General features: G+C 40.5%; 1 protein-coding gene across 1 annotated transcript in view; it reads left to right on the top strand.

Moving 5' to 3' along the window:
- LOC146855938 (sodium-coupled monocarboxylate transporter 1-like) overlaps positions 1-25284 on the top strand; it is a 251585-nt gene that overhangs the window by 192095 nt on the left and 34206 nt on the right. Inside the window, exons 13-14 of the mRNA XM_085653895.1 lie at positions 493-596; positions 2180-2268. Of these exons, the coding sequence (XP_085510021.1) occupies positions 493-596; positions 2180-2268 (193 nt within the window). The remainder of the gene's footprint in view (positions 1-492; positions 597-2179; positions 2269-25284) is intronic.

Genomic DNA, 25284 nt, shown 5'->3' with positions numbered 1-25284 from the left:
GTGACGATGATGCAAAAGGAACAAGTTGGATCTTCATTCATCGTGACTCATGTGACTTGTACACACATTATGAGGTAACAGTAGCCACCTGGTTTTTATCAGTACCATTTTCCAGAGATCTTTCTTCTCATTCTCCTCTCTGCACCCCTCGAGTAAATGCTACTTTTTCTTTTAATTTCTTTTCATTTCAACACCACTCCTATCTTTTATACCATTAGCTACTTCTCTGATGTACTTGCAACATCCTAACATTTTTATATTTTGTTGTGCTATATATTTATCTTCAGGTTTTCACTTAAGAAAACATAGTATGTAAACTAAGTTAGCAAACATATTACAAATTGAGACTATTAGCATTGCCTTGAAAGATTTTGAGTGTTCGCAACACATGTAAATACACGTTTGCTTTGTAAAGTGAAAAGAATGCTGATTAAAATATATTTGTGTTAGCAAGGCAACCGAACTAATATATTTACTATTTGTGTTTTTCAGACCTCCCATCGCAGATTATTGGTATTCTATATCATATCTTTACTTCAGCACTATTGGAGCATTAGTTGTTATTATTGTAGGAGTCATCATTAGTCTATTAACAGGTAAGTGTTTGCTTTAATATTACTTTAAGTTATATTCGTTTTTATAAAGCTCAGTAGGTTACCAAGCAGCTTCTTGGTGCTCTCAGATTGTTGATAGGCCACAAGAGCTGAGAACATGAGGGAAGTGTACGTTTGCTAAGGGGTTACCAAACAGTGAACAGCACAGTGTTTAGGTCTAGATGGAGAGACAGCTGGGTAGATAAGACATTGGAGTATCTTTGGCTGTGACAGAAAATTGACGCAGCTGCCAAAGGACTTTGGGATTTTAGAACAGAGAGGCAGTTAATGAAATCAGGTGCCAGAATGGCCTGTACACAACAAAGGTCTGGGAAAGAAAAATGGGCACTGTTGTTAATCAAATTGTAGAGTTATGCAAAGACACAGAGGTTCACACTGTTTCTGAGCCTTGTGATGCTGTTCACCCCACCTGGAAGGGGTCCAATGTGCTGTCATTCTGACAGAAAAATGCACCTGGACACGTAGACTGTGTACCTTGTGAGTTTAAATAGTTAGGACAAAGTCCATGTCAGAAGTAAACTGAAAGGGCTGGCAAAGGCAATAAAGGGCATTTGAAACACGCTAAAGGTGATGAAAAGTATACTTGCAATTTGTCTAACCACTGGCAGTCGCTAAGGGTAGCATCCCAACCCATTGTTCCTTTGCTCACCGTGTCACCTCAGTTTGGAGTCAGCCACATGCAAATCACTCTTGAACCTGCCCCTCATGGGACCAGTCCAGCCTGAACGCCTGGCCTTTTCCTCTCTGAACCAGAACACAAGCAACCAAGGTCCAGTTTCACTCTAGTTATGGAATCATCAACAGGAAATTTTGCATTAGAAATGAGACAAATGCTATCTTATAGGCCAACAAAACAGATCTCATAGCCTAGGAACTACTTAAGACTTCCAGATGGCTAGACACAACAACAAAGTGAAAAATGTCCCTTAAATGAGAAGGAGGGAAGTCCAGTTGTGAGCAAGAGCATTTTTAAGTATTTAGCTGATGATGTGATCACTATGAAAAAGAGTGGAAGAATGTGAGACAATATAAAATCTGTTTGGGCACTGTTGTGAAATTCCCTTGGATGCGTGGGATGAAGGAACATTGGTGTTATCCGACTGTATGAAGGGCCCATAGGATGGTGTGGATTAGAACAATCCAATCATGCAAAAGGTGATGAGAGGAATGCTTGCAAACCGTCCAACAACTGGCAATCGCTCAAGGTAGCATTCCAACTCATCAGTTTTCACCCACTGTTCCACTCCAGACAGAGGACCACCTTATGCATATCAGTACAGATCCTGCTGCTCATGGGGACAGTCCGACCCGATTTGACAGGTGAAGCCTCTTTCTGAAGGGACCAAAAGCAACCTCAGACCGGTTTCAGCCTTGTTAGACCTCGCCACTGGATTTGTGGGTTAGAGCAAATTAAATACTTCAGAAATCCCAAAATTTGTCAATGCCAGAATGTCTACAAATACACCAAGCACGTATTAGACGAACATAGCATGATCTTTGAAAGAAGTTTGTGGAAGTGCCAGGAATATGTTCTGATTTTCTGTTTTGTACTCTTCCATGTTTAGGAGGGACAAAGCAACATATAGACCGGAAATTCCTTCTTTGTAGGGAAGATTTGTCTTTTGACTTCTTCGCATGCTGTAAAAAAGAGAAAGTAAGTATATCAATATCAAATTGCACAATTAATTACTCTAAGTATAAGAATTGTTTTGTTTGCTGTGACAAGACTGCGCTGGCCTCAGAAAAAGGTGGACAACAGTACACCCTCAAAATATGTAAAATAATACTAAAAAGTGTTGTCTAGCATCACCCAGGCATATACTAGAATCTGTCACTTTTGCATATTGCAACTGCAAATAGTGTCAATAAGTTGTTTGGACAACATATCAATGTACAAATATCGGGAGACAGAAATATCGGAAAATAAATATTGTGACAAATATCATTGACAAGAATATCATTTTTTGAGGTAAGTAAAATCATAAGAATGTAATATTGATGTTTCTATTATGATTTTCAATAATATACTGGTTAAAAATATTGTTGCTTTAATTATTTGCATGTTTTAGTTGATATATTAATTTTATGTGTTAGTATTGTTTCTATAAATGTTATTTATTTAGTATATTGTGCAATTTTAAATGATTAAAAATGTTGTATGTACATTTGTTTATAGTAATGTGTAGTGTTGTAGCAGGTTGTTGAGTTTATAGTGGGATAGGGTGGGAAGTAAATTAGTTAATAATAATTTTGTATTATTTAATATATTTTATTTAATTATATGATTGATATTGATTATGTAAATTTTGTAATATTGATTTATTTTCTTTATATTTTATTTGTGGGCTGTTATGTTTGTAGGGGTAAAAGGTGGGAGGTGAATTAAGTAATAATGAATTAACAATTAATTATTATTTTATTGAATAGCAATTTTGTAAATTGATTCATTGTTTTCAAATGTTAATTAATAATTGTACATACATATTTTAATATTTTTTCTACTTTCATGGTGTTGCTTATATCTGTAATTTGTTGAAATGAAGTACTTTCCCTACACTTGTTTAGACTGCAGTAAGAATAATAAAATGAAACCCTTTGCAGTTCAACACTTTACCTGCTGTTGCGCTGTTTGGAGTGGGAATAGTAAATCTCACCCTTCCGAAATCCAACACTTTCCCTACTGCTTCACAGCCTGTAGTGGGAATAGTAAATATTACCCATCCAAAGACCAACACGTTCCCCACTGTGTGATGACTGGAGTGAGAATAGTAAATTTTACCCCTCCAAAGTCCAACACTTTCCCACCTAATGCACAGACTGGATTGGGATTAGTAAATTTCACCCCTCCAAAGTCCAGCACTTTCTCCACTGTTGCACTGTTTTGAGTGGGAATAGTAAATTTTACCCCTCAGAAATCCAAAGCTTTTCCTAATTTTGCCATGTCGGAGTGGGATTAGTAAATTTTACCCCTCTGAAATCCAATGTTTTCCCTGCAGTTGCCCTGTTTGGAGTGACAATAGTAATTTTGACCCCTACGAATTTCAATACTTTCACTACTGTTGTCTGATTTGGAGTGGGAATAGTAAATTTCACAGTCTGCATTGAAGTGGGATTAGTACATGTTACCCCTCCTAAATCTAACACTTTCGCTATTCTTGCACTGTTTGGAGTGGGAATAGTAAATTTCACCCCTCCATAGTACAACTTTCCCTACCGTTGAATAACCTAGGTATATTTAATATTCTCAGACTCCAATAGCTTTCATAATGTTGGTTAAATAAAGTCTATAACATTAATTGTTTTATGATTTTTATATTTTATATTTTTTTTTTCATTTTTAAATTTATTTTAATGTATATAGTATTTCTTGTAAATGTGTTGTGTGGATTTTCCCATTTTTAATATTTTATTTATTGTCTATATTAATTAATGTGTTTTTTGTTATTCAATTTCTAATATTTGTAATGGTTTTATTGTGTATGTAAGGTGTATATATATATATATATACATATATATTACCTACTGACGGTCGCCAGTAGGTAGTTATAGTTAGGACCTAGTTACCATAGGAAAACCATAACATTCTTTTCCCAATAACTTTGGCGCCGGATGACGAATCTTCGCAAAATTTTCAAAACTGCTGGGGTGCTCCGGTCAGCTCCTATCCTGAAAGTTTGGGGATGATTCGTTAAGCGGGGGCCGAGAAAAAATGGGGATCCCAAAACGCGTTTTCTCCATGTTATTTCCCATAGGAAATTGTGGAACAGGCTACAGCCCAAACTGCTGAATGGAATTACACCAAACTTTGCACAAAGGTAGCCCTTGGTTCAGAAAGAGACCTTTTTTTCAAACGGTGTAAATCTGTTCAGTAGCTCCTGAGAAATTCAAAAATTAAAGGTCAAAAAATCTAAACCATAGAAATTTCGCCGTTATAGTTAGTTCAGCTAACTATAACTCACGCCCCCGCAATGCACTGCTGATGACGTCACATATTACATCATTCATGACATAGTCAGTGACATCACTGATGACATCTCAAATGACATCACTGATGACATCATCCAGTGAATGTGTTTTTCTTTAAAATTTAAATATTTATTATATAAATACCAAGCTGAATTGAAGAATGAGTGGATGTATAAGTGTCTGGATGGAGGATTTAGTAGGTGTGTAACTCACTGTTTAAGTGAGTGATTAAATGTGTCTTATTGAATACATGGGTTAGTGACTAAACTGTGTGAATGTCTGTATCAGTCTGTCTGTTGTTGTATAACCTGCTGCATCAGTTGGCCAGTAGCTCCACGGGTGTCTATATGGGTTATTGATTAGTTGCCTGAGTAATTGTATGGGAGACTGAGTGTGTGTATGGTTGGGTGGAGGGTGCGTGACTCTGTGCATAGATGTGTGAGTGGTTGATTGATTGACTGGGTGTATGACTTTAAGAGTGCATGTAGAAACAGTTGTATGGGTGAGTGAGTGTGTGTATGGATGTGTTGGTGAGTGAATGGATGTCTCAGTGGTAGATGTCCAAGTAAGTACAAAAGTAAAAGGCAGTGTATGTGAGAGTTGGAGTATATAAATGACTATATGTGACAGTCAGTGATTGTGAGAGTGGCTGTATGGATGAGTGTATACTTGTATTAGTGATTATATAAGAGAGTAAGTATGCATTAGTATCTGTATGAATAAATGAGGTGGTGTGTGTATATCTGTGTAGGTGAGTAAAGGAAACTGTGATTGATTCTTTGCATGACTGACTAGGATGAGGGCATGACTGACTAGGATGAGGGGTGGTGTGTGAGTGTCTGTATAGGTGTATGAGTGAATATGATAGTGTTGTATTGATCAGTGACTACATGTATGAATGGTTGTATGAATGAGTGCATGTGTCTGTAGACCTAGGAATTAGTGAGTGTGTTTGTAGTAACTGGTATTGGTGTGTCAATGCTTTTGAAAATGGTAGTCTGTAATTTACAGGGGGTGTATCAAAGGTTATATTAGGTGTGAGGAGGTGAATCAGATTGTCACGTGGATGATGTCATCAGTGATGTCATCAGTGATGTCATTTGAGATGTCATCAGTGATGTCATCAGTGATGTCACTGGCCATGTTATGAATGATGTAATATGTGACATCATCAGCAGTGCATTACGGGGGCGCGAGTAATAGTTAGCTGAACTAACTATAACGGCGGAATTTCTATGATTTTGTATGAGTGAAATGTCCAACTAACTATAATGTCCCTGAAATCTATGTTTTTTTCAGTGAATTTCAAAGGTTTTTTAAATGCTAATTTGTAACTATAATGTCCCTGAAACCTATGTTTTTTTCAGTGAATTTCAAAGGTTTTTTAAATGCTAATTTGCAACTATAACGTCCCTGAAACCTATGTTTTTTTCAGTGAATTTCAAAGGTTTTTTAAATGCTAACTTCTAACTATATCCTCACTGAAAGCTACTGTTAATAATAATAGCGGATACTTGTGTAAGTAATTAGTGCATTCCATCAGTACATAACTAGTAACTGGAATAATTATTGTGCTGCAAACAGAGTGCATGATGAATTTATAAGTGCTTACATATTGCCTGAATGGGTGATTGGAGAAGTGCATCGGACTTACAGGAGGATTCCTGCACTGCATGGGTAATAACTTCGTATTTAGAGGAGTGTATTAATAGTATGTAGGAGGTTAGACATCTGCATGGATAGTGCACAGAATATTGTAGTTGTACTTGTATTAGTAATTAGGCCATTCCATAAGTACGTGACTAGTAACTATATGATTATAGTGCTGTAAAGAGAGTGCATAGTGTTTATAAGTGCTTGGGTATTAGTAGACAGATTGCATTAGTATATAGTACTGGCTGGGTGACTGGAGATGGGTATGTGGAATGACAGTGTCTCCGATAGACTGCAAGGGTAGTACCTGGGTGAATTAATCTTACCTGTTTTCAAGTAGATATCAAATTAATAGTAAATTATATGCACTTTTTTATGCAAATTTAAAATATGTTAAACTTTAGTAATAAGGTCTGTAAAAGAGAAGAAAAGAATTATGTTAATACATATAATTTTATAGTTTGTGCAACAGAACATAAGTATACAATTACATCACATATTCAATTTGCCTTTTTTTGCTGTCTTCAGATTCTATTGAATTTCACCATACACAGTGATTTCAATGTGGATCATCAGATGACAGTGGGAAAAAAATACAGTCAATAAGATTGTTAAAAAAAACATATTTCTCTTCAAAATATCTACAACAAACGCAGCTTGGTATTTACATTTTCACAAATAAACATCCTTAATAACATAGTATATAATACAAAGATCAAATATATGACCACCTTCTTTCGAACACAATTTTCCAAATGCAATATGAAAGAACAGAATCATTAATTAAATCCGTAATTACCAACATCTTCCCAACTGGCCGAATGATGTTCTTTTAAGTATATCGAAAATACATTTTTGAATTCATATACACGACTTCCCAATAGGCCGAATGATGTTTCTGAAAACATTTGCAATGAGGATATCCAAGATAGACTTCTAAAATCATATTCACATGCTTCCAATAGGGGGAATGATGTATCTAAAATCATTTGTAGTGGAAATATCCAAAATATAGTCAGTAATTCATGTTGATATGTTCTCAGAATTTTGGCATCAAAAATATTAAATATGAATTTGATAATTCATTAGGCAACCGAAATTTATACTCTAACTGTGCATAATCACATAGTGTCAATCCTTTATTGCATTTTAAATATACAGTATAGTGTCCAGATGTTGAAGTAGTTCCATCGTGGAAAACAATAGCCACTGTTTTAAAAGTTATTCCTGAAATTGAAACTTGACCTGCCACAACATTTTTATTTTTGGTTTCCAATTTTGTCCCATCTCCTCTACAATGTTGCAGCATTAAAATGATATATTGTCCACATCTTTCTATAAATAATGTTGATAACATTTCCAATTTGCACGGACTACATTCCATATGTTGATTAGCTGATTTTCCTAAATCATTGAAAGACACTGTTTTCAAATCTGGCATTCAATCAATCAATCAATCAATCAATCAGTCATTTGTAAAGCGCACTAAATACCCGTGAGGGTCTCAAGGTGCTGGGGGGGCACTACTGATCGAACAGCCAGGTCTTGAACATCCTCCTGAAGGTCAGCAGGTCTTGGGTCTGTCGTAGGCTCAGTGGGAGGGTGTTCCATGTCTTGGCGGCGAGGTGGGAAAAGGGTCTCCCGCCGGTGGTTGTTCTTCGGATGCGCGGAACGGTGGCGAGTAAGAGGTCGGCGGAGCGTAGCTGGCGGTTGGGGATGTAGAAGAAGAGCCGTCTGTTGAGGTAGGCTGGGCCGGTCTTGTGGAGTGCCTTGTGTGCGTGGATGAGGAGCTTGAAGGATATCCTCTTGCTGACGGGGAGCCAGTGCAGGTCCTTCAGGTGGGGGTGATGTGGCCATGGTGTGGTACGTCGAGGATCAGTCGTGCCGAGGCATTTGGGTGTGTTGTAGTCGTTTGATGATCTTGGTCGGGGCTCCCCTGTAGAGAGCGTTTCCGTAGTCGAGTCTGCTGCTGACGAGGGCCTGGGTGACTGTCTTTCTTGTATCTGTTGGGATCCATCTGTAGATCTTGCGGGGCATGCGGAGGGTGTTGAAGCAGGAGGAGGAGACGGCATTGACCTGCTTGGTCATTGAGAGCATTGAATCGAGGATGATTCCCAGGTTGCGTGCGTGGTCGGTGGGTGTCGGGGCTGCTCCCAGTGCCGTCGGCCACCAGGAGTCGCCCCAGGCTGAAGGGTTGGAGCCGAGGATGAGGACCTCCGTCTTGTTCGAGTTCAGCTTCAGACGGCTGGTCTTCATTCAGTCGGCTACGGCCTTCATTCCTTCGTGGAGGTTGGCTTTGGCAGTGATGGGTTCCTTGGTGAGGGAGAGGATCAGTTGAGTGTCGTCGGCGTAGGAGATTATGTTGAGGTCGTGCTGTCGGGCGACATATGCGAGCGGGGCCATGTAAATGTTGAACAGTGTCGGGCTGAGGGAGGATCCCTGGGGTACGCCGCAGATGATCTCGGAGGCTTTGGACCGGAATGGGGGGAGGCGGACGCTCTGGGTTCTGCCGGAGAGGAAGGAGGTGGTCCATCCCAGAGCCTTGCCTCGGATCCCTGCGGCGTGGAGGCGTGCACGTAGTGTGCGGTGGCAGACAGTGTCGAAGGTGGCGGAGAGGTCTAGGATGATGAGTGCTGCGGTCTCACCGTTGTCCAGCAGGGTCCTGATGTCGTCGGTGGTGGCGATGAGGGCAGTCTCGGTGCTGTGGTTGCTGCAGAACCCTGACTCTGAAGGGTCCAGGATTCTGTTTTCTTCGAGGTATCGGGTTAGCTGTCTGTTGACGATTTTCTCGATGACCTTGGCCGGGAAGGGGAGCAGAGAGATGGGCCAGCAGTTCTTGAGGTCTCTTGGGTCTGCCTCGGGTTTTTTCAGTAGGGCGTTGATCTCGGCGTGTTTCCAGCTCTCTGGGAAGGTCGCGGTCTCGAGGGAGAGATTGATGACGTTGCGCAGGTGGGGTGCGATGGAGCTGCTTGCTTTGTTGAAGACGTGGTGCGGGAAGGGATCTGACGGAGAGCCACAGTGGATTGTGCTCATGGTCTTGATGGTGTCATCGATGCTCACGCTGGCCCAGGCTAGCAGGGGGTTGTGGTCGATGGTGTGCGGAGGGTCTGTTGTGTTGCTGTCTGTTGGGTCTGTCTGGGTGTTGAAGCTGTCGTGGATGTCTGCTATCTTGCGGTGGAAGAGGGTGGCGATGGAGTCGCACAGGGCTTGCGACAGCGGGATGTCGTTGGTGTTGGAGAGTTCCTTCACGATGTTGAAGAGCTCCTTGCTATTGTGTGCGTTGTTGTCGAGGCGGTCTTTGAACGAGGTTCTCTTGGCAGCCCTGATGAGGTGGTGGTGGTTGTGGATGGCGTCCTTGTGTGCTGCGCGGTTGTCCGGAGTTTGTTCGCTGTGCCATTTCTTCCCTAGTTTCCGGCAGGCTTGCTTGGAGGCTAGAAGTTCTGGGGTGAACCAGCTGGCCCCTCTGTAGGGGGGTTTCTTCAGCGGGCGAGTTTGTTGGCACAGTCCTCGATCCAGCGTCTGAGGCTGTGGGCAGCGTTGTCGGTGTTGGAGGGTTTGGTGGGTGTGCTGAGAGCGAGGTTTGCATGTAGTTGGTCTTCGGTGATTTTGCTCCAGCAGCGGAGGGGATCTGTTGGGCGCGGTGGTGTGTGGTGGGTTTCTGGAAGGTGAAGTGGCATTGTCAAATATATGAATCGTTCAGTGTCTATTTTAGTAGTAGATGAAAATGAACAGCTGCCACATGTATGAACCAATCTGTAACATAGTCCGAACAGATTTTCAATTTGTATACCTTCATCTTCTAATACTGCAAGCATAAACATAAGAAATTCCTGAGCATCTTGCTGTACATTCTGTGTACATTGTGAAGATCCAGAACATATATCCAGAAGATTCCATACATCAGAAGCAGTATAGATTTTCGTTTTATCAGTTTTCAACTTCTCAAAAATATAATGTAACGATGAACAAAATCTTTTTTCTCGATTTTCCATAATTGCATGCTATAGATTTTCTAAAAAAAACACAACGTTGATTACATTAGCATAGCAGTTGATACCTGAACTATTTTCAAACTGATATCCAACAATATTAGCAACCTTGTTCCCTTCTATTGTCTTTTCAGACTCATCATTCTTTTCAATTTTTTTTCTCTTTGCAACCTCAGTAAAATCTTTATCATATTTTCATTTTGGACGTATTAAACGTTTTTCATAAATAGGATATTCACCTAAGCTAGGAGCATAGAGTCTTCTTAACCTATTGTACTCTTTTACACAATTTACATCTGCACTAATCTTTCTTCATCAAAATCAATCAAATACAATCCGGATAAGGTTCTTACTCGAGACAATGCAACATATGCCATACCCTCCTTAAACACAGAACTTCCAATATTTACCAAAGCACTGTCTACACTTAAACCTTGAGATTTATGAATAGTCACTGCATATGCTGAACAAACTGGAAACTGTTTTCTACGAACATACAAATCTTTTACAAGCAAGAAACAAACAGAACAGCGTCCAATCTGTCTCACCTCTTCAATCTGATCAAATTTTATCTTCAAAAATTCAATTCCATCTCTATTTGCATAACTAACAAAGTCAACAACTTTCCCCATTGCTCCATTTACTAATCCTTTCTCAACATCTAAATTACGCCGTAATATTACCCGGCAGTTTAGAAATACATATAAGGTCTTTTCCAAACCAGCAGTCTTAGATATTGATTTTTCCAAAGAGCTCGTAGGCGCGGACATTGCCTTTTAAATTCATTTACCTACCCTGCATCGAGGAGTTCCTGGGACATTTTCCACAGCGCTATGGTCATTGGAGCCTGATACTGCTGCCGGGACTGCGAGGCCCAGGGTGCCCTGCCGCGAAATCGCCTAGCGCACCTGGTCACTCTTCCTGGCCCCTCCCCCAATTACCTCGCCCATATAACGCCTCGCGGCCCCCGCTTCGCGGGAGCCGCTCGTAAGCGCGGACATTGCCTTTTAAATTCATTTACCTACCCTGCATCGAGGAGTTCCTGGGACATTTTCCACAGCGCTATGGTCATTGGAGCCTGATACTGCTGCCGGGACTGCGAGGCCCAGGGTGCCCTGCCGCGAAATCGCCTAGCGCACCTGGTCACTCTTCCTGGCCCCTCCCCCAATTACCTCGCCCATATAACGCCTCGCGGCCCCCGCTTTGCGGGAGCCGCTCGTAGGCGCGGACATTGCCTTTTAAATTCATTTACCTACCTTGCATCGAGGAGTTCCTGGGACATTTTCCACAGCGCTATGGTCATTGGAGCCTGATACTGCTGCCGGGACTGCGAGGCCCAGGGTGCCCTGCCGCGAAATCGCCTAGCGCACCTGGTCACTCTTCCTGGCCCCTCCTTCTCCCGCTACATAACTCACGCCCATTATCGCGTGAGCGGGACGCGAGCGGGGCGCAGACCGGGGCGAAGCACGGACAAGAACGGACCGGGCCCTGTCCCTTTGCTCTGCAATATTGCCGTCCCTGCCCTTGAGGAAGTCTGCAATTATGGACACCCGAAGTAAACCAACAAGATCACAACCTATTGTATCTGGTACTTTGGACAATTTTATTATTAGGGCTAATTCTGTAGTTCTCGGTGAATTGAATATGCTTGAAAGGCGTTTATCTGATGAAATTATTAGTACAAGGAGGTCCTCAATGAGGTTTATTAGCATCTGTGGGGTCCCCTTCGAACCTGGATGATTCACAGGTAGCTCTAATGGATAGCATTGATCAGACAATTGAAACTGTCTTACAAGATCTCAGATCTAGTTCCTCCTCATGTAGAGACACACTCCAATCCATCCCTGAGTGTACATCCCAATTCACGCACCCACTATCACCCGACCCAACTCTGACTTGTCCCCGCCTCTCCCAGCAGGGTGCAGTCCCCAAAAGGAAACGCGAGGGGAATTGTAAGAGAGGAAAGAAACCCAGACTTGATAAATCCCATATCAGCACCGCTAATACTCTTACTCCAACTCGCACTAGGTCTGCACAAGTCACCAGCATTATTGATAAAACACCACTGGTCCGTACTCCATTGCAACCTGAGACTCATATACTTGTCTCTGACCGAGACCACGGACCTGATGAGGGGTATGATCGCCTTGCCCACACTATAAATAGCGCCCTCAAGGGATTTTTTACCCCATTGCTGGATAGGTTTGATGCTATTGATCTAAGGCTCCAAGAAATAGAAAAGGCTTTAACAGCCCCTGCGAAGTTATTAGACACCAGAGGTCAAACACATGAGGCACATGAGTTGAGCAAAACTGATTCACAACCCCTTTCTCTTCCCACATCTTCAGGTATGACAAATTCCCTTCCTATAAAGGCCTCTCTTCCACCCAGAATTCCAGTACCCATATCTAATCTTCCTCCACCTATATCCTCTATTCTCCCAATCTCAACTTCTGCATCTGTTCAATCTCAATCACAAACCACAACTGTGAATATTACTGGGGTATCTAAACCAAATCATTTAGATGTGGGACGAATTCCTGGGGATCTAGGCGACCATACCCATTTAAAAATGCCCCGTGCTAATTGGAAAAATATAATCAATCTCCCTCCAGAAGCTTCACCCTACGTTATAATTTTAACTGGTGTTCCCGAACTTACTAATCCTGAGTCTGAAATTTATGCCTCCCTAAAAAACAAAGTGATTAGCTGGCTCAATACGCATAGGCCCCTTCCCCCAAATATAAGGTCGGAGGTTCTAATGGTTAGGAGGGTTCCCTGGTTGGGAAGCACCACAAAGAATATTAAGGGAGATTGTATTTTGGTGAATTTTAGTAATTCGCTAACTGCATCCTATATTTCCAACTGGACTGGCAATACTGGTACCTCTTTTATTAGACCTTTACCACTCTCCTTTTTCTATCCTCCAGTTGACATTCTTTCTCAGGTTGAGAGGGATGGAAACTGGACTATAGTTGGTTCTAATTCATGGAGAGGTAGACAGAGGTATACCAATTTTGGCGAGCCCCTATGTGGTGACTACCTATCTAATAATAGGTACGCGTGCCTTGAAGATGTGGACTGACTGGGACGGGTGGTTCCAAAACCTATTCCTATTTCTGAAGTCTCCCTACTTTTCACACAGCAGTCTTCCTGTTCTGTACCTTTACCCCCACCTATTATTACTACTCCGCAGAACCTGCTTGATTCATTAGTGTGTATAAACCCTGCTGTTCCAATAAATTGTTCACCTATACACAAAGTTCTATCATGGAACATAGCTGGCTTAGCTAGTAAACTTGATTGCCCAAGATGGGGCTCTTTTATAGATCTCCATCAGATATGTTGTTTCCAAGAAACTTGGGCTAGACAGGAATACCATCGAGCGGGCTTTGCTTCCTTTTCAATTCCGGCTGTGTGGGGTGGTCGAGGTCGTCCCTCTGTAGGATTAACTATTTGGGTTGCTACTCATCTGGGATGCACTGTTACGATCTTTGAAACTGGGTCTGATGATATCTTATGTCTGATATTGGATTAGGCCTCAGATACTAAGCTGGCGGTGATTAATGTGTACGCCAGGCCCGTGAACCCTTGTGCGGAATCTCGGGTGATAGATGCCCTGTCTGATGTTTTAACTAGAATCCCAGAACGCACAATGCTTCTTATAGTTGGTGATTTTAACTCTCATTTCGAACCACTTGAGGGCCTGGTGGATCAAATAAATCAAGAGGAGGATGAACTTTGGAACATTCCCCAGGTCACGGGCCAAACGACTAAGTCTTGGGCCCCATTGGCCGTCCAAATTACCTCCCTGACAATGGTCCATTCGATCAGGGCTTGCAACGGCCGAACTATTTCAGACAATCCCCCCAGACCCACATTTAACAAGCCGAATAGGGAGGCTAGACTCGATTATATTTTCGTACAGTGCAAGGAATGGAATAGAGTATCTGATTTTCAGGTGGTCTCTAGAGGGGAGAGTGATCACAACCCTTTGATTTTGGATGTTTCCTTATTGGGTTTGTGCCCTGTTGATTCACTACCACTAGCTGATATGGAGGCATTAAGCCGAGCTACTCTGACAAATAACAAACGCAGAATTAAATGGGATAAAATGGTTGGTAACCATCACAAATTATCCCATGTCTATGAGATGGTGGCTTCATCATTAAATAATATAGTAGAAATTTTAGAGCAGCATTCCTCTATCAATTATCATGAAAAATTGGCTAGGGCAAATGAGGACTTATTCTGTAAATTATCTGGCTTATTTAATCCAATCGTCCCTTGCAAAAAAAGATCTACAAGCCAGCCTCACTGGTACAACAAGACATGTAGATCGGCCAAGAGTGACTTATTGGATGCAATAAAAAAGAAAGCTTGCAAGGTTGCTATTCAAAACAAAAGACAGACTTACAGACTTTTAATACACCACGCCAAATTGGAGTGGGCTTCTGAAAATTGGGATAGGTTAACATCTGCCTTAAGTTCTAGAGACTCACGGAGATTTTGGTTGATTGTGTCCACCGGCACACTCGAATCTGTTGCAATTGTGAAAACAAATATTGCTCCAGAAGTTTGGGAAAAACATTTTAGTTCTCTGTATAAGGGCCCTTCCCTAGTAGCGGAGACCCTATTATATGCTGCACAGGGTGAGAATCAAGTAAACTTTACAATGAGAGAGATTGAGCTTGCAATCTCCATGCTCCCTCCAGGTAAAGCTCCTGGATTGGATGGGGTACCCGGTGACTTGTATAAGCATGAACCCAGAGTCTGGGTACCATACCTCACACTATTATTTAATGCAATCCTGGAGGGCTTGCCCGTCCCTCTTACTTGGCTAGGTGCAGAAGTTGTGCCTATTTTTAAAAAAGGGTCCCCCTTACTTCCCGCCAATTATAGACCAATCAGCCTGATAGATGTTGCTCAGAAACTTTTCTCGAGGTTGATTCTAGACCGTATCACGGACTGGATAGAGACCTTCGGGATTCTGAGCGAATATCAGGCTGGCTTCAGAAAGAGCGTTTCAACAACTGATCAAATTTTTAGATTATGCATGCTCTTCTGGAAGACAGTAAAGGTGGAGGGGGGTTCCCTTTACACAGTCTTCGTTGATCTGCGTGCGGCCTTTGATTTAGTCCCACGCGCGAAACTGTGGACTGTGCTACAGGATCTTGGCCTCCCGGGTCCTCTTCTGCAAATCCTAGTTCGTCTCCACACTAATAATTATGCGAAAGTTAGATGTGGAAGAGATGGTGGCTTATCAGCTAGTTTCCCTGTCCAAAGAGGGGTAAGGCAGGGGTGTGTCCTGGCTCCCACCCTGTTCTGTCTCTACGTAAATGGCCTCATTTCCCATCTAAACGACGTTCCAAATAGAGATGCTCCACGACTTGCGGGCATAGGCATTTCAGCTATTATGTTCGCTGATGACACTCTTCTTTTGGCTAAGACCCCTATGGGGCTTCAACAAGTCCTTGATGGTTTTGTCTCTTTTTGCATTGATCGGGGGCTGGAGATCAATACGGCTAAGACAAAATTCATGATCTTCAACCCCCCTAGGTCTCTGCGCCCCAATCCGACCATTAATGGTATTAGCCTAGAGAGAGTCCATACTTTTGAGTATTTGGGACTAACTCTGAATGAAAAAATGACGTGGTCCCATCATCAGACAAAATCAAACTTAAAGTTAACTCAAAAGGTCGCGGGCATTATGAAACTATGGAATCAATCAATGACTCATCCTATTGGCCCGCCTTTGGAAATTTACAGAATGCAGGCTCGCGGGGCTTTAATATACGGGGGTGAACTCTGGGGCAATAATTGTGCACCGGAAATTGCCGTCACGGAAAATAAGTTCTTACGGAACCTGGCTGCTCTTCCACCGAGCACGCCGCTTCTCCCCCTCAGGCTTGATATGGGTTTGAGACCAATAAAGGAGGAACTAGGTGTGAAGCCTTTAACCTTTTGGAGACGACTCTGGATAACCCCTGAACTTAAGAGCTACCGTTCCGAACTCACGGAACTTTACCAACACCCAGCTCTATGTAATATTCCATGGCTAAAGTATGTCAAGGATGAACTTATGAGGTTGGGTCTTTCGACCCTGTGGACCAAACCTCTTGAGGCCTGTGCTACTATATCTCGTAAAAATTTGGTTGAATTATATCACAACCGTAATCTTACTGCTTCTCTTGCAAGTGTTACCCTGGGGTCAATGACTAATACTTTTTTAGCAATCAAGGATTACTACAATCCAGAAACAGTGCTGGATGATATTAATCCCATTCGCCTCAGGAAATTATTCTTGCAATGGAGATATAATGCACTTCTCATTAGAGCCCTCACCAGCCAATGGCACCCGCCTACACTGAAAAATTGTCCTGCTTGTCCTAACGAGCAAGAGGACGAAATTCATTTAATGTTATTTTGTCCTTCCTATACAAAATTAAGGAAAAAGTGGATAATTCCCATTTGCAGTAATTGGGATTTTAGGCATCATTTACATGCCTATAGATTATTGAAATCTGATTTATCCCCTCCTACTGTATTTGCTATCAGCAAGTATTTAGCAGCTGTATGGAACATTAGAAGAACTCTTTTGTTGAACTAAATTTTAAATCGTATTATATGTGGTTCCTTTATGCTGCAAATACCTCTGTAAATGATGTATCCATTTTAAAATATAGTTGTTTTTATTCTTGTAATTTTTGCATTTTTGTTTGTATTTGTATGGTATTTCTTTTATGACTCCTTGAGTCGAAATAAAGATTTGAAAGAAGAAAGAAAGAAAGAATTTGAACTGCAATTTCTCTGACAAAGGAATAGTTACTCCTTCATGTTCTATTTTATCAATAGCTACCATTTTCATTATCGGTTCCTTCTCCAGTTTCAACAGTTCTTCATTGAATGTAGAGCATTCTTTCAATGTTGGCATAAGGCAAATGATAGATTTCTTGTCTGCAAATCTTCGGTAGATTGTTTCAGCTGCAATATTTTCTTTTGGAAACACGTTTCTTAGTAGCCGACTTTCTAAAGCATTTTTTCCATCCTTTGTTAAGACACCAATTCTAATATTTTGAAGAATGTTTCCATAATCTTCATCATGTGCTTGTCGCATGTTCTTGATAAGTTCCTTATATTCAAAATAAGTCCAAATGTTCACATTTCCAATACTTCCCAATGATTTTTTAGTGTCTTCATGAAGAAGGGTCTTAAAAACTGGTTGGCCTTTCACAGGTGTGAGTTTTAGTAGATCACCAAAGACAATTACATGTTTTCCTCCAAATAAAACATCATAATTTGTTTTTAAAATCTGCTGCATCCTCAAATGTACAAACGCAAGCATTAAGTTTGAGGCCATGCTTACTTCATCAATTACCAGAAGATTCATTTTCTGCAGTACTCTACAAACTTCGAAACAAGATTCTCCAGACAGCTTGTGGTATTCCAACTTATTTTCATGTTCTACTGGTAACATAAGTAGACAATGTAATGTAATCCCTTTAATGTTGTGTGCTGCTAACCCAGTTGGAGCAGTTACAACACAAGATAAGTGTGAATCCGTTGTTTTCTGTAGATAACTTGACAAACATTTAATCAAGAAACATTTCCCCGTTCCAGCTTGTCCACTGATGTACATAAGAATAAATGATGTACATTGACAATCATTCTTTTCATGCAGTAATTCATGTTGTATCTGTTGTGTAACTTGGTGATATATTTCTTTCTGTTCAGTATTCAAACGTTCCTCCAAATTTTCCAAATCAATATTCTCCTGTTGTGCTTGCTGCATCACCGTTTCCACTTTGCTCATTGTTATTGCCACTTCATTTTCAAGTATGGCTTCTCCTAGTGGATCTTGACTTTGTGGAGCAGAACTATGACTATCTTGAGAACTATCTCTAGCAATTTCAGCTGCAATAGTTCTTTCTTGATTAATCTCTTCATTCAACATTTGTAGATCATTTGGAAAAATTGTACATTCAATGCTATCTTTACATGCATTGAAAGAATCTTCATAGTAGTCAAAATCTCCAAATAATTGCATTTCAGTCCACCAAGGTTTGAAGAGTTGCAGAAGAGCTAAATAGAAAAACACTCTTTTATCTGGAGTATCACAACTTAATTTCCTGTGATTAATTAAATTTCCTTTGTCATGCTTTACCAAACATTCTTCAGATCCCATTACAGCGTATTTTCCTTCATTTATTTTTACTATAACATTTTTTTTAAACTATAATGTTGTAATATTTCATATAGACATATGTTTTCCAGGTATGGACTTCTATTTGGATAGTATGTATCCAACATATTTGATTTCAGAATATCTGCACTTATTGGTTCATTCAGTGCCAAGTATTCAATTTCTTGTACAGATTTCAAAACTTGATTTCGTGCTGCAGCAAGGTCTAGACTTATCCAGATGACTCCTCTTGACTTTGAATATAAACTTGCAGATGTCAATCGATCCGAACATTCATAGGATCCAATTTCTCGATGTGAAAGCATCTTCAAGCTGAAGCTGTACAATTGTTTGCTAAGTGACTTCTCCTGTGAAATTTCCTCCCACACTTCTTTCAATTCTGCCTTTTCAGATTTCGTAATATATGATGTGACATAGCGAGCAACAGCGATTGAGTTATCTGCAACATATTGTATGTCCATATTTGCATTCCACATCTTTAAGATCACTGGATTGTAATCATTGATGTATTTCGATTCTTCTGTTATTTTTATATTATAAGTATTTTTTGGTGATTTTTGAGTGATAGTATGGCTCACTGCAGACATAAAACTGTTCACTCTTCCTTTGGGAATTACTGGACGTGGAAAACCAAATCGACATTTTGTGTAAAATGTTTTCCTCTGACTTGTATTTCCGTCGACAATATTTTCCACATTGATGACTTTGAAATCGTAAAACTTGCTGTCTAAAGATATTTTCTCCTCCTGTTTTTCGGAATCGCACAGGTAACATAATCTTCAATAAAAGTTAAAACAGTCTCATCCGAATCAGTTCCAAATTTGGGTGCATCCTTGATCCATAAAAGCATATCTATATGAGGAGCACCTCTAGCTTGGTATTCCTTTCTCCAAAAGAAATCAGTAACTTCACCAATAGGAGGATTTTTTTTATTACAGATGAAAGACATCATAGCTTCAAATCTATGATTAAAATATCTGCAGACATTTACAGGATTTAGGGAACACAGTTCTCCAGGTGTCTTCAATTCAATATTTTCTATATTTGAATTTGCTTCTCGTAGAAAATCCAGTAAATCATCCCATGCATACTCAGCACAGCTAAGTGTAACAAACCACGTTGCGGTTCCAAGTTCCATAACATACATTTCGGTTCCCCATGACGTTGATACCATTATTCATTAGTATCACATTGACATGCCATCAAATGAATTAACTGTGATTCTAAATGTTTGTCTCTTTCTTCAATTTTGTCCATAAATTGCTTTGCAGAAACATGTGAAAGATGCGTTCCAGTTTTTAATATATGGTTCATGCATATGAAAGTGCAGATAGATCACTCTCAAAATAAAAGATGAAACAAATATGGAATACACTGACGAAATCTTGGTTCTTCTGAGTAGAGTCGTAAAGTATGATATTCTGAAGCTGGAATCTGAACTGATCGTTCATCATATCGGCCACCTTTTCCAGTAGGGAATAGCTGTGGAAAACAACAAGCTTCCAAACTTTTTTCCCACACACTCATGGGAGTTCCTTTTGCTTTTTTCATCTGGAAAAATTCAATAGTATCTCCTATCAGTTCTTTTGAATGTAGAGGGTGTATCGTATAATGTTCATGAATTTCTTCTTTTCTAGAATTCTCCACTTTTTCTATTTGTCCACTTGAAATATCTGTTTCATCTTCTAAAGTCATTTCTTCTTCTTCTACAATTACACTTTTATAGTAAATATTGTTTTGCACCAGATATAATGTAGCTTTTTGGACTTTCCTCACATCTACTAACTCTTGCTATATTTTCCGACTCTTGGTGGGTACACCATTAACAAGAATGACTACAGGTTCAGTATCCTCTCTTTCTACACCAACAGTTTCAACATTTTTCTTAAAATTTAAAAGGTAAATACACAACTCTTCCTTTTAAACCTCTTTGTAGATCTGTTGGAGGCAGCTTACCTGTTTTAGGATCCATACGAATTATAGCCTGAAAAGGGTGTACAGAATGAATAAGGATGTCCTCATATGTATTTAAATCCTTTAAGTTCAGGCAGAATAGCTACTAATTCTAAGTCATTATGGACAGCTCTAGCTGGCATTTTGTTTTCTTCTAATTTAGTGTAACAATATTTACAAATACATTGTACAGTACCTAAGACAAAACGACCTTCCACAAACAGATAAGCAGCAAATTCTTTCCATTTATCATTGTTTTCGTTTTCAGTTTTTAAAAACACATCTACATTCCTAGTTCGAATTTTATAATGAGTACGTCGACAACAAATACAAACATAGTTGGGATTTTCACCAGACACTACTTTAAACTTTGTTATTTCTTTTCAAACTTCACATCAGTACTATCTTCTATCTCTTCTTCAACACCTACACTTATCAAACTCTCACATTCTCTACTCTCCTCTTGACCAACAAACAAACGTAACTCTATATCATCACAAACTTTTTTTCATCCAACACTGAACCATGCAAAAGAGCTGTATTAATTTAATTTAGACATAATGCAGGACTTTTCACTTTGTATAATCTTCTAACATCCGCATTTCGTAATGATGTACTGCAAACATTCTCAAATGATGAAAACGACTTTGAAACACTTTCCTAGAAAGACAAGCCAGAGAATGACCTTACAGCCCTGTATTTTTTCTCTCTTTGCAAGGATCCAGTCCTTGTAATATCTTAATCTTCTGTTTCACAGTTTTTCTTCCATATTCTCTTAAGAAATTTAGTAAAATATCAATAGATTGTTGATGTATACTACAAATACTACTACAATCCCATGGAAACACTGGAGCCTGGGTACTTTTACCTTGAACTTCCTCAGTTATTACTTGTTCAACATGTCTAGGAACTATCTTTTCTTTTTCAATTGTAGACCCATTTTTAACCTCATAACAACGACCACAGGTATCAACTGCATGCAGTAATCTTTTTTTCTTGAAAATAACTTTCTTCTTTAAAAAAAGGTTCTGTACTGGAAGTATGCTTCCATTCCCCGGAAAATATTTTACAAAAATTAGTTCTATGTACAATTCTTTTCCTTTTACATTTCTCCTTCATACGCTGCATTATTGTATTTAAAGTCTTCAATCTTTTTACAATTAAGATAAATAATTTTCTTTTCAATTTCAAAGGCTTTTTTAATTTCACTTAGAATCTCCTTTTTTGTCTTTGAAATGCTGATCTCCTTTTATATATTTTACATTTTTTAGTAAATTTTGAAGTACTCTACTTTTATAGATTCTTTTTCGAATTTCTGAAAATAGTTTTTTCCTCCTTCCAACATAATTCTTTTCCCGATAATCCAGTTTTCCACTTTTTTGTACATTTTTCTTTTCCTTTTGTTTCACTGTCCTTGTTGTATCTGTCTGTTTTTTATTTTTAAAATTAGAAACAGTTTTCACAAGTTTTAAAAAACAATCTTTACTTCTCTTACCAGAACCCTTTTTCTTTAAAGATCCATGTTGTAGTTGATCTAATTCCTCTTTTCCTTTTTGTTTTAAATAAACCTCTTTTCTGTGTTCTCTTTTTCTTTGCTCTTTTCTTGTCATTTTTACTCTTTCTTAAAAATTATGCAAAATATCTGTAAAATAAGAAAAGTTTTGAAAACAATTTAATATAATTAAAATAATTATATAAAAATATTCACATATATAACTATAAAAATACATACAAAGAAACTAGATCAATCATTTCAGCAATGGAACAGTGCTACCTCCATAATTGTAGTAGTGTATGAGTAGTGTGAAAGAGACTAGAGCACAGCATTAATAGTACACATCTAATTATGGAACTGCATGGTAACAACCTCTTTCATTCCATGAATACATGGCTAGTGACTAAAAGATTACAATACTACAAGGAGAGTGCCTGAATGCATTTATAAGTGCTTAGATTTTGGCGGAGTGATAGGATAAGTAGATAGTGCTGCATGGGTGATTGGAGAAGTATATAAGACTGACAGGAGGATTCCTAGACTGCATAGGTACTAACTGGATAGTTAGAGAAGTGTACCAATAGTATGTAACTGGTTAAAGGTCTGCATGGATAGTGCACATAATATTATAGTTCTACTTGTATTAGTGGCTAGGCCATTCCATAAGTACATGACTAGTAACTGCAATGATTACAGTGCTGCAAAAAGAGTGTATAGTGAATTTAAAAGTGCTTAGGTATTCGCGAAGTTATAGGATAAATAGATTGTGCTGGATGGTTTATTGGAGAAGTGCATGGGATTGACAAGAGGATTCCTACACTGCATAGGTACTAACTGGGTATTTATAGCAGTGTACCAATAGTTTGTAGCTAGTTAAAGGTGTGCATAGATAGTGCACCAAATATTGCAGCTGTACTTGTCTCACTAGCTACCCAATTCCATAACTACATAGCTACTAACTAGAATGATTACTCTGCTACAAACAGACTGGATGGTGAATTTGTAAGTGCTAGATATTACCAGAATAATAAGATAAGTATATAGTGCTGGAAGGGTGATTAGAAAAGTGCATGGGACTGACAGCATCATTCCTAGACTGCATGGGTACTAACTGGTTATTTATAGGACTGTACCAATAGTATGTAGCTGGTTAGAGGTGTGGATAGATACTGCACAGAATATTATAGCTATACTTGTCTTAGTGGTTAGGCCATTCCATAAGTACATAACTACGAACTAGAATGATTACAATGCTGCAAACAGAGTGCATGGTAAATGTATAAGTGCTTACATATTGGCAGAGTGATAGGGTAAGTAGATAGTGCTGGATGGATGATTGTAGAACTGCATGACACTGACAGCAGGATTGCTAAACTATATGGCACACAGAGGTAGAGCTGCACGCCGGCTAGCAGAGGAACAGCTACAACCCAAATGCTACAGTGAAAAGTACGGGCCGCCGCTTTCCAAAGAGATAGCTACACCGCTAATGTTGGAAGAGGTAGCATGAAGGACATATCGCACAGACAGATCTACGGTATATTTCCAGTGTTGGCTTGCACAGCTGCAACTGCGGGCCTGGCGGCTCGCAGACAAAGAGCTGCGAGGCGGATAATGGTTTGCAGAGGGTCAGCTGCGAACTGGCGTGCTTACTTGTAGAGGGACAGCTGCAGCCCGTGGGCTCGCATAAATAAAGATGCGGGCCAGCTCCCACACGAACAGCTGTGGGCTGACTGCTATAAGAAAAGGTGCAGGCCGTCGGCTTGCAAATCATGCGTGTGGGAAGGTGCTATGGGGAGAGGAAGCGTAAAGGTAGTATCTCGTAGACACACACCTGCAGTATATTTCCAGTCTTGGTTTGTAGAGCTACAACTGCGGGTCCGACGGCTCACAGACAAAGAGCTGCGAGCCGACTACTGGTTCTCAGAGTGAGAGTAACGAACCAATAGTTGGCAGAGAGAAAGCTGCAGGCCAGCGGGCTGGCTCATAGAGAAAGAGCTTCAAGCACACTGACTGACTCGCACAGAGAGAGCTGTGGCCTGTCGGATCACAAAGGGAACAGCTGCGGGCGAACTGGTATAGGGAGAGGTGTGGGCCTTTGGCTTCCAAACGGATAGCTGCGACACAGTGATGTAGAGAAAGGGATCGTGAAGGGGGTATCTCGCAGAGCGAGAGAGCTGCAGCATATTTCCAGTGTTGGCTTGCAGAGGTACAACTGCGGGTTGGCTCGCAGAGGAAGAGCTGCGAGCTGAACAATGGTTTGCAGAGGGGGAGCTGCGGGCCGGCGGGCTGGCTCGTAGAGGAAGAGCTCCGAGTCGACTAGCTGGCTCGTAGACGAACAGCTGCGGCCCGTCAGCTCGAAGAGGAAGAGCTCTGGGCCGGCTCGCACAGTAACAGCTGCGGGCCTACTGCTATAGGGAAAGATGCGAGTCGACGGCTTGCAAAGGCATACGTGCGGAACAGTAATGTGGAGAGAGGCAACGTGAAGGGGATATCTCGTAGAGAGACAGCTGTGGAATATTTCCAGTGATGGCTTGCAAAGGTACAACTGAGGGCCCGACGGCTCGCAGATGAAGAGCTACGAGCCGACCGGTGATTCGCAGAGGGAGAGTTACAAGTCGGTGGACTGGCTCCTAGAGGAAGACCTATGAGCCAACTGGCTAGCTCGTAGAGGGAGAGCTGCGACCCGTCGGCTCGAAGAGGGAGAGCTGCGGGCCGGCTCACAGAGAAACAGCTGCGGACCTACTAATATAGGGAGAGGTGTGGACCGTCTACTTGTAAAGAGATACGTGTGGGACAGTGATGTGGGGAGAGGAAGCGTGAAGGAGGTATCTCGTAGAGAGAGAGCTGCGGTAAATTTTCAGTATTGGCTTCAAGAGGTACAACTGCGGGCCTGATTACTCGCAGAGGGAGAGCTTTTTCCTAAAACCATGTAATCTTTCAAACATTTTTCATGTTTTCTGGTTGAAGAGGTATGCAGAACAGAGATGTCTTGACTTAGACCTAGGTTTACAAAATGTGGCCATTAAATGGTTTGGACAAAGAGGATTAAAGTGGCACCAATTGCTCCCTTTGGTTAAAACCTGTTTGCATCTCCAACACCCTGACCTCATGATTGTGCACTGTGGTGGTAACGACCTAGGCACATTGACTGGGGTAGGTTTGGAAATGCTAATGAAGGACAACTTTAGACAATTGATGTTGTTTTTGCCTTAAACTGTCTTTGTATATTCCAATGTTTGCCAAAGACAGAAGTGGAATTGGTCAAACCAATTTTGTCCTCAGATTGAAAAATCTAGGAAGAATGTCAACAAAGCTGTCTCTGCATACCTCAGAGACCATAGAATGGGATCGATCTATAATAGCAACATACGTTTTCATATGGCTGATATCTACAGAAGTGATGGAGTA

This window comes from Triturus cristatus, chromosome 4_1 (genome assembly GCF_964204655.1).
Source record: "Triturus cristatus chromosome 4_1, aTriCri1.1, whole genome shotgun sequence".
In the NCBI taxonomy this organism is placed as follows: domain Eukaryota; kingdom Metazoa; phylum Chordata; class Amphibia; order Caudata; family Salamandridae; genus Triturus; species Triturus cristatus.
The sequence above is the reverse complement of the archived record's forward strand: the minus strand, read 5'-3'. Positions and strand labels throughout refer to the sequence as shown.